This window comes from Quercus suber, unplaced genomic scaffold (genome assembly GCF_002906115.3).
Source record: "Quercus suber isolate HL8 unplaced genomic scaffold, Cork oak 2.0 scaffold_16, whole genome shotgun sequence".
Taxonomy (NCBI): domain Eukaryota; kingdom Viridiplantae; phylum Streptophyta; class Magnoliopsida; order Fagales; family Fagaceae; genus Quercus; species Quercus suber.
Genome location: NW_027069481.1, coordinates 199,875 through 211,064, shown reverse-complemented (window position 1 = coordinate 211,064; position 11,190 = coordinate 199,875). Strand labels below are relative to the sequence as shown.

The 11,190-nt window shown below is 40.0% G+C and overlaps 1 protein-coding gene across 1 annotated transcript; it reads left to right on the top strand.

The window, feature by feature from the left end:
* Nucleotides 1-581: 581 nt before the first annotated feature.
* LOC112007514 (uncharacterized) lies at nucleotides 582-1,142 on the top strand. Its single transcript, XM_024039867.1, has one exon. The coding sequence runs from the start codon at nucleotides 582-584 to the stop codon at nucleotides 1,140-1,142; it is 561 nt and encodes a 186-aa protein (XP_023895635.1).
* Nucleotides 1,143-11,190: the final 10,048 nt, after the last annotated feature.

Genomic DNA, 11,190 nt, shown 5'->3' with positions numbered 1-11,190 from the left:
TCTGTAGGGATCGATAATTGTTTTACAATTTATTTTTCCAAGAAAAAAAGTTGATGGTTCGGACCAGATCGAGAGCTACTAGCCCAGGCCATTAAGAAAGCAGGGATGCATCAAGTAACCCTCACTGTGATCATCAATCTGCACCAGCCATGCATACATCCCCTGTCCAACATATGCACTCTATGGCGGTGGCAATGGCAGAGTTAACTCGCTAAAATCAATCACTAAGGAGGGAGATTGACTTGAGAAGACAAATGCATGGAGAGCATGAAGAAGGAGGGCAAACTTGGAGTCAAGAGGACAGAGATAATGTTGAACATGGAGGTCAATCAAGAGGTACCACTTCGCGGAGGGTGCCTCATTTGGAAAAGGAGATGGACCAAATGAAAAAGGCTATGGATGAAATGAAGGAGAATATGAGGAGGACAAACCCAGTAGAAGACTTGGTTCACAGGATTGATTCTCCTTTTACGACATCTATCAACGGCCATCCCTTGCCACCAAAGTTTAAGATGCCTTCTCTAGATTCATATGACGGGAATTGAAATCCTTTTGACCACATTGCCACCTTTAAGACCACTATGCATCTTCAAGGGGTGTCGGATGAAATAATGTGCAGAGCCTTTCCTACCACCTTTAAAGTTCCAGCCAGAGTGTGGTTCAGCAAAATACCCCCTAACTCAGTAAATTCTTTTGAAGAATTGAGTAAGTTGTTTGTCAATAATTTCATAGGTGGTCAGAGACACAAACGTTCTACGTCCAATCTGCTAACAATTGAACAGGGGGAAAATGAGAGTTTGCGGTCGTTTATCACTCATTTTAATAAGAAAGCCTTGACAGTGGACGAGATGGATGACAAATTGCTGTTGGCAGCTTTCTACAATGGAGTTCATTCTGATTTGTTCATCCACAAACTCTATGAGCAAGAGCCTCAAACCATGGCTGAACTTGTCCATTCAGCTCAAAACTTCATGAATGTAGAAGATGCGATCATAGCTAAGAAGAGAAAGAGGACAGAAAAAATGGAGACAAATCGCCACCCAGAACAAGGTCCTCGTCCAAAGAAGGATGGACGGATGATAAAAAAGACCGAGATAAAAAGACAGGTTCTACAGCACGCAATCAGCAATATACTCCGTTAAATATGCCACTTGAGCAAGTTCTGATGCAAATCAAAGATGACCCGTTGCTGAAATGGCCAAAGAAGATGAAGGGGGATCCCAACAAGCGCAACAGGAACAAATATTGCCGCTTCCATAGGGATCATGAGCATGATACGGACGAGTGTTTTGATCTAAAGTAGCAAGTCGAGAACCTCATAAGATAAGGAAAGCTGAGGAATTTCCTTGGATGAGTCCATAAGGATGAAAAATTGAAAGGGAAGGTAGAAGAACTATCACGACCGACGCTAGGAGAAATAAGAGTTATCATTGGAGGGAGTTCAACAGGCCAGTCGTCCAAGTCAAAAAAGGCATACTTGAAGGCAGTGCAGAGCGTCCAACTTTCCGGACGATCACCAAAGGCAAGGTCCACGGACGAATAGACGATTACTTTCACAAACGAGGACACCGAGAGAATTCACCATCCTCACGATAATGCTATTGTTATCACCTTGCTTATTGCTGACTACACAACTAGGAGAGTATTAGTGGACAATGGAAGCTCAGCAGACATTCTATATTATCCAGCCTTTTAGCAAATGAGGGTTGAACAAGACCAGCTTCGTCTAGTACAATCGCCTCTAGTAGGTTTTGGAGGAATGAAGGTATAGCCTATAGGTACTGTTACATTGCCAGTGTTGGTAGGGGCATATCCGCAGTAGGTAACCAGAGATGTAAATTTCCTTGTGGTAGATTGCTCGTCCTCATACAATGCCATACTTGAAAGGTCAACTCTAAATATTTGGAAGGCAATCACGTCTACTTACCACCTGTCAATCAAGTTCCCTCGGAGCATGGGGTAGGACAAGTCCAAGGAGACCAGTTGGCAGCAAGGGAGTGTTATTTGGCCATGCTTGCCATAGACGAGCAAGTGCAGATGATGAGTATAGAAGAAAAAAGAATTGTGGCTGAACCCACCTAAGTGTTAGAAAAAATTTCCATAGATGAAAATAACCCTGAGAGGTGTGCCAGGGTTGGGACAGAATTGAAAGAAAAAATTAAGAAGGACCTTGTCCAGCTTTTAAAGAGAAACATTGATGTGTTCGCTTGGAGTCATGAGGACATGCCGAGTATAGATCCTAGTGTTATTACCCGTTGTTTGATGTATGTCCTTCCTACAAGCCAGTGCGACAAAAGAAGAGGGTGTTCGCACCTGAGAGAAATAATGCTATCAAAGAAGAAGTTCAAAAGTTTATTAAAGCAAAGTTCATTCGAGAAGTGTATTATCCGAATTGGTTGGCCAACGTAGTAATGGTCAAGAAGGCGAACGGCAAATGGAGAATGTGTGTAGATGACATGCTGGTGGAGAGTCAGGATGAGGAAAATCATCTAGACGATTTGCAAGAAACATTTGATACACTTAAACGATACCATATGAAGCTCAACCCTAGCAAATGTGCTTTTGGAGTGTCATTAGGAAAATTCCTCGGATTTATGGTTTCCCATAGAGGGATTGAAGCAAATCCTGATAAAATTCAAGTAATACTGGACATGAAGCCTTTGCGAAATGTTAAAGAAGTCCAGTCCCTAACCGGACGAGTCGCTACTCTTAACAGGTTTGTTTCTAAAGCTACTGACAAATGTTTGCCATTTTTTAAGGTTCTTAAAAAAGCATTTGAATGGACCGATGAGTGTCAGAATGCTTTTGAAGATTTGAAGGAGTATCTCATTATGGCTCCTTTACTGAGCCCGTCCGTGTCAGGAGAAGAGTTATACTTGTACTTGGCAGTCACCCCGCATGCCGTAAGCTCAGTGTTGGTAAAAGAAGAAGGCAAAGTACAAAAGCTTGTGTACTATACCAGTAAGGCATTGAGGGGAGTAGAAGGACAATATATGCGAATGGAGAAATTGGCCTTCGCATTGATAATGGCTTCCAGGAAGCTAAGACATTATTTCCAAGCTTATGTGATTAATGTCATGACAGATCATCTGCTCAAGAAGGCAATGAACAAATTGGAAGCTGTAGGACGTTTGATCCAATGGGCTGTTGAGCTTAGTGACTTTGACATCAAATATCAACCACGACATGCAATAAAAGCACAGGCCTTGGCAAATTTCATTGCGGAGTTCACACCAAGCTATAGTGACTTAGAAGAGACGGACAACGAGGAAAAATGGGTTGTCCATATAGACAGTTCGTCTACACAACATGCAGGAGGGATAGGAGTTGTCCTACAGTCCCCAGAAGGAGATAAGTTGAAGTACAAAGTTCGTTTACAATACCCGACAACTAATAATGAAGTGAAGTATGAAGCCTTACTAAAAGGGTTGGAGTTAGCAAAATCCGTAAAGTCAAAGTCAATACTTGCCTTGGGAGACTCTCAACTGATCATGGGTCAAGTAAACGGAATGTACGAAGCTAAAGAAGGATGAATGAAGAAGTATCTAAATAAGGTGATGCGCCTTACGAAAAAGTTTGAGAAAGCTGACTTTGTACAAATTCCAAGAGAAGAAAATATGGAAACAGATACCTTGGCAAAGGAGCTTCAGCAGATGATGCCGCAGGCGAGTGTGACGAAGTCCAATATACACCTAGCATAGATATTCCAAAAGTACACCAAATGGGAGGAGGAGAAAATTGGATGACACCTATTATGATGTATTTGAAGGATGGACGACTCCTAGAGGACAAGGATGAGGCTAGACGCCTTCGAACCAGATCCGCGAGGTACGTCCTCATGGACAAAGTGTTATACAAACGAGACTTTTCTCAACCTTATCTCAGATGTTTAACACTAGATGAGGCCAATTATGTGTTAAGGGAGGTTCATGAGGGTGCATGCGGTAATCATTCTAGAGCCCTATCACTCATCCACAAAATCGTCCGAGCAGGGTATTACTGGCCAACCATGCAAGCAGATGCCAAGGCGTATGTCAAAGTCTGCGATCAATGCCAAAGATTCGATAATATCCCTAGACAGTCGTTCGAGTACCTCACACCAATGATGGCTCCATGGCCCTTCGCATAATGGGGCTTAAACATCTTAGACCCTTTTCCACTCGGAACCAAGCAGATGAAATTCTTGGTGGTGGGGATAGATTATTTCACCAAGTGGGTGGAAGCAGAACCCTTAGTAAATATAAGCCAACAAAATGTCAAAAGGAAAAGTATCCTGTGTAAATTTGGAGTACCCGAGTCCTGGTGTCTGACAATGGACGGCAAATTGAAAATGCACTTTTCAGAGACTTCTGTGAACACTTCGGAATTCAAAATCATTATTCCTCACCAGCCCATCCACAGGCAAACGGCCAAGCTGAAGTGGCAAATCGATCCTTGTTGAAAATCATCAAGACTCAACTTGAGGGGGCAAAGGAAGTGTGGCCAGATGAATTGCCAGGTGTTTTGTGGGCATACAGGACGACTGTAAGAACTCCTACAGGGGAAACTCCTTTCAAGTTAGCCTACGGAAAGTGAGGCGGTCATACTTGCAGAAGTATACATGGCCAACCATAGGGTGAAGGCATATCAGGAGAAAGATAATGAAGAACAACTACATCTAAACCTTGATCTAATAGATGAGGTAAGGATGGATGCAGAGCACAGGGTGGCAAGGTATAAAAACCTTATGGCTAGGCAATATAATGTAATGGTGAAGCCAAGGCGATTCAACATAGGAGACCTCGTTCTAAAAAGGGTCTCTATGGCAACCAAGAACACAGCTCATGGAAAACTGGAACCTAACTGGGAAGGACTCTACAAGTGATCAACTGTAAAAGACAAGGATCCTACTACTTGGAGGCCCTAGACAGGAGAAAATTGAAACATCCTTGGAATGTTGAACACTTAAGGAGGTACTACCAGTAAGGTGCTAGCATGGACAAATATAGTTCTTAATGACCTTAAAAGCCTGCATTTACTTGTTTATATATATATATATATTATCTGCATGTTTTTAGTGTTTCTTTGCTACTATGCTATATCAAGTATTGCTTTATTGTTATTGTGATAAGGTTATGAACAAAGTTATGGATTGGCTTGTATGTATTCTCAAGGCAGGCATTAGTTCATAAAGCATATGCCTTGTCTATGAACAATATTTATGCTATGTACATAATGTTGTGTGAATTACTAGTTTCATATTACTTCTGTTCAAATTAACCCACGAGAAGGCCAAGAAAGCTCAAGATGAAAAATTCTCTAGACACGGAGATGTAATGCCAACAAACCCTCCTAAGGGTAAAGCAGAATCAAGGCATGCTCGTTCAAAGTAAAGGACGAGTTAAAGCCTACATACCTTGGGCGAACCACAAAGCCCAAGGCATGTTTGTCCACATCATGGACGAAGTAAGGCATCGTGCATATCCAGTTCATGGACGAGGAAATACATAGATGAGTGTCTTATCCAGTTCATGGACGAGGAAATGCATAGACGAGTGTCTTATCCTTAATCAAATGTGAAGATCAACTAAATCAAAAGATGAGTAAAGTTGATAACTACCATTTCACGTAAACAAAGTTATACTTCATAAATTCAAAAAAGAAAAAAAAAGTGGGTATATGCCAATGTTAAAAAAGGAGAAAACTCTTTCTATGGACGAATCAAAGTTCAAAACCTGTCATGCAGAAACATTCATCCATATCATAAACAAAAACAAAACAAACACTTGTTCAAATTGTTTTAAGGGTGGATGACCCATGTCCAAACACCCTTTGAAAATAGTTGTTTAATGACTTGTCCTAGAAACTATGGACGAATCTAATGTATTTTGATTACAATAAAGAAAAAAGGTACAAGGATAATTAGCATTAAAAGACCCGTCTTCAAGTAGGAGGAGCATTGACTTTAGGATCGTCCAAGGGTGGCTGAGTGGAAGCGTCATCTTCAATATTGACATCATCAGAGCCAGTCTGAATAAGAGAACTAGTGGTAGCAGCAAGGTTGAGTTTGATTGAGCTAAAGTCGACTTCAGGGAAGTTCTCAATAGCATCCATTCTGAAATCCTCAAAACCAGCTGCATAGTGACGATCTAGGGCGTCTGTGTACGCTTTGGACGATTTGAATTCAGCCACAGCATCCTCTTTGGCCTCAGAAAGATGAACACTCAGCTCTTCGTTCACTTTCTATAGATGCTTAATACGAGTGTCTTTTTCCAATGCATCAGTCCCTAGCTCCTTAATCAGCTTTTTATGCTCAGCGACGTCCTCCTTAGCCTTGGCAGCCACCCTAGCCCATTTTTTGCAATCATCGTTCACTTATTGAATCCTTGTCTCCAACAGGACTCTCGTCTTGTCTAGCTCTATCGCCTGTCTGGACGTTGCCATAAACTTGGACATGGCCTATAAAGAAAAAAGCAAAGGATGGATAAACGAAGGAAAAAATTGTTAGATAAACAAGGACGAGAAAGGAATGAGAATATACCTTAAAGAGTCATGAACACCAGAGTGTTCAAACTCCTTTAAGCCTATGTCATAACAGACGTTTATGTCCTCGTCCAAGACAGCCATTTGAAAACGCTCCCAAGCTAGATCTTCATTTTCAATGATGTTTGTAGAAGACTTTTCAAAAGGCTGGGACGAGCCAGGCACAGCAAGTTTGGATGAAGGAACCTTGGACGAAGGATCTTTGGATGGGGTGGACTAAATCGGAGTGGACGAGTCCACCTCAACTATCTGAATGGAGGGTTGGGACTGAGGAGTTTTAGACTTAACCCCCTTGGACAAGCTGTGCTTCATTCTTTTGTCTCGACGATTGGGGAGCCCCTCTAGATCAAGGTTTTTTGGTAAGAGCTTTCTCTTATCCCCAGTCGAAGGATGAATCTGTGTTTGAACCTCAGGACGATCCTAAGGCTGAACTTCTAGACGCTTTCCCTCACCCACAACTTCCTTCCCTTTGTTTACTTTCATCGTTGACATTCTTGAGATAAGATAATACACAGGTCAAGGATGTATTACATATATATATATATATATATTTAAAAAAAAAAAAACTTTAAACTCAAAACTTACTTTTGCGCACAGTAACCTCGTGTGCAATTGCTTCGTTTGACGGTTCAGGACCAAAGCCCCACTTTGCAAGACGTCTAAGAGTGACTAGAGAATGAAAACTCCTGTGTGTGTGAAGACAAGCCTTGTGGACGCGGTCACGATGAAATTTACTTAAAGATGGTCGTTTGGCGGCTGCAATTCAATGAGTAAGCAGAGGTTAGAAATTGCAGAATAGAAAATAAAGAAGAAAAAGGTAAATAAGGGGGAGGGACGTACCTTCAAGACGAAGGTTCCTTAAATCCCCAGTATATGGAGGAAAGGGATCCCTGCCAACGTCCACAGGGTTCCCTGCCCAAAAACCAGAAATAAAGATGTATTATGTCTTCCATTTCCTATCAGACAAAGCTAAGGACTTGATTAATCTACAATCATTCGCCCTGGCGGTAAACTGATAAAAACCCTCGGATTGGCTTATTTTAGAAGGTTTGTAGCTATAAAGGAATTCGTCCACAGTGAGAGGACGATCCTCACCAAAAACTTCCCTCCACAAAATTTGCATGGAGATGATTAGTCTCCACGCATTGGGATTAAATTGGCAAACACCTAAGCCTAACCTAACTAACAATTCTCTAGCGAATGCATTTAATGGAAATCTAAGGCCACCCAGGAAGTAAGCTTCATAGACGCCAATTCCAGAACGAGGATTACAACACCACTCTTCATGGGTGGGCAGCCTAGGATTAAACTCGTCCGGAATTTGGTACCAAGATTTAAGATTGCTAAGTATTTGTTCATCCGTCTTGGAATGAACGCCAATAGCACAACTAAAGACGGTCTCCTCCTCGTCCGTCGGATTAGATGGAGGAACATTGGGCGAGGACTTGGCTTGAGAGCTAGAAGCTCTCCTAAGTTGTTCTTGTAAGGCTTCAAGAGGGAACCCAGGGGCCCCAGAAGAATAATCCTTGTCCGCACCTCCTTCACTGGCGTCACTAGTACTACTAGAACTAGACCTATCACTACTGTTATCATAATACTCGTCTATCTCCTTATCGATACTATCAGCAGACGATGAAGTAACTGACATTTTTGGCAAAAGAAACTTATAACCTAAAGACAAAGAGAAGAGGAATTCCTGGCTGTAAACGGACAAGGACTCTAAACGAAGAGAAACTCCTAGACGGTGGATGTCAAGGAAGAAAATTTCTAAAATGAAAAGGGCTAAGGGAGGTATTCCACTATTTATAGGATGTCGATATGCGCATTTAAAACGACACTACCAATACGAAAATGACACATGGCACCTACCTTGAAAAACTGAATCGACGAGACTAATTGCCAATAAAATATTAACATGTGGCATATTGATTCAATTGACACTAGTTATGTGTGTCCAAGGACGTGTCGACAAATCACCCAATTTGTTGGACGACTCATGTGGACAGGGGGCAACTGATGGTGTTGGAGAAAAAGCTAACTCCCAGCTCGTCCACATGCCTCGTCCATGAAGAAAAAGGGACCATTAATAAAATCTCAAGGAACTTGTCCAAAGCAGTCTAATCTGTCCTGAAGGATAGATAGACGAGACATTGTAACAGTGTCTCGTCCGTCCCAAAGGACAGATGGACGAGACATTGAAACAATGTCTCGTTCGTACTTGAAGACGGACAAATAAGACGAAAGAGATTTACATCTGCTCTCATCAGATGCAATGTTTCATCATTACCAACCGTTCTATAATAAACGGTTAAGGATGAAACCCCAAATGTTGTAACTTCCATAGTAGTTAAGGAAGTTACCTCAAAGATCCTCAATGACAGGAGAAGTTACAAAGTAACTGCCTTAAGCAAACACTATATAAAGGACTCACTTGCGGGAAGGTAAGGAAGAGAGGCATAATTTTCTTTCATTTACAATTATTACAACAAACAGAACTAACTTTGTCATCGGAGGATCTTTGACCAGATCTCCACTGGTCACCTTTGACTATCTTTGTTTTCCTTTCAGGTCTTGCATCAACAGAATCTGTATCATTCAACTTACTGATTTTCCAGGAAACATCATAACTATTTAATCATTTTTTTTCTTTCTCTATATATATTGATTATAGAAAGCCCAGGACCTGAACTAAAGCATGCGGATCTGCAAGGCATGGTGGCGAAGCTTAACAATCCCAAATGACCTCATCAAAGACAGGGCCAACCTAAGAAAGTTTGGAGCCTAAGGCGAAAATTTTATATGGGGCCTTTTTATATGTATACATTAATTAAATAAAATTATATAATACTAATTAAATTACGACTAATTTGATGTAAATATAGAAATTGATGAATAATACTAACTAAACTAAGGTTGATTTCATATAGAGAGTTGAATATCATAGTTGAACCATAAATTTAAACAAAAAAGAACTAAAAAATATATATTATTTTTAAAAAAAGAAACTTCCTTTAACTTTGATATATGACTATGCATAGTTAAGTACAGTTGTAAAATAAATTTTAATTTTATATATTCTTTTTAAGAGAAAGAGATAGATATTATTTGATGTGTAGCTTTGTAAGAGATTAGTTTACAAAAATTAAAATCTCAAACTATTAGAGGAAATTAGTCATCATTGATGATCTATCACATTTGCGGCATCTTTTTTGAAACATTTTAGGGTTTCAAATGGCTTAAATTTCTATTGGTCTTCTATTTTGGAAGCCTTGTTAGAAATGAAAAAAAAAAAAAAAATACTAAAGATATTACAAAATGTTCACAATATAATATAATAATAACTGTAATTGATAAATTTCAACAACTTAATTTATTTGTATTTGAATTAAACTTTTATGTGATTTGTGTGATATGTCAATTAAACCTATAGTAAAAATTTGTGATATTTTTTGCATCACTCTTAAAAAAAAGTATCAATTATTTAAAAAAAATGTTATATTTTTATAAAATTTTGGGTCTTTTATGAAGGGAGATGGGGCCTTTTTTTAATAGGGAATTTTTTATTTTGTTGTGGGACCTTAGGCCTAAGCCTAAGTTGCCTAGGCCTTGGGCTGGCCTTGGTCAAGAACATACTTTCAAGACTACCAGTGAAGTCTCTCATGCGATTCAAATGCGTATCCAAACCAGGACACACTTTGATCAGTAGTCGCCAACCCGCTAAATCCAATTTTCATAGAGCATCTCAAAACCCTAGCTACATGAACGTCCTTGTTTTTAGTGACAATTGTGTTTTATCGTTAGGTTATGAAGCACTATTTCAAACCCGCGTTCATGGTCAACCAGTTGATGTTGATTTTCAGGGTTTTCCATTGTGAGGTGAAGAATATGTTGAGACAAACTTGGCTTCTTGCAATGGCTTGGTATGTATTGAATTATATAAAATAGGCGCAAACGCACATCTGAATATTTGGTTTGGAAACCATCTACCTAAAGTTACAAAAACATACCAAGACCAACATCAACACCTGATTCAATGTCTTATTGGTTTTACCGTTTTGGTTTTGGCTATGATTATTCTACTGATAGTAACGCCCTACCAGATTTTCCCTTTTGATATGAAAAGGATTGAGATCTTTTCATTCAAGACCTTTACTTGGAAGACAATTCTAGTGGATGTGGACAATATTTGTAACTACAGTGTTCCATTGATCCCAAAGACTACCTCTGCAATGGGGCAATTTATTGGAGTGCTAGGAAATATGTGAAGCCGTCATTCATTTATTTTGACTTGGCAGAGGAGATATTTCATGAGCTGCTATGGCCCGAATCTGTTTTGTATTGTATAAGAGATGGATCATCAGGAAAACAATTCTATACATCGGGTTTACGGGAGTCAGGGACTTTTGGAGAACACCTGTCTATCTATGTGCACCGGCAAATCTCGCAAAAACTTGTGCGTTCAGCTATGGGTGATGAAGGAATCTTGGACTAGATTGGCGACCATTCCATATTTGGGCACTTGTTTGAGGCCTATGTGCGCGTCAAAGAATGGTGAAAAGGGTTGGAATTAGTTTAGAATGCTATTACAAATTGATAGAATACAATTTGACATATTACAACTATAAAGGTATATTATATGATCCCAAGCCAAAAATGGAGGCAGCTACA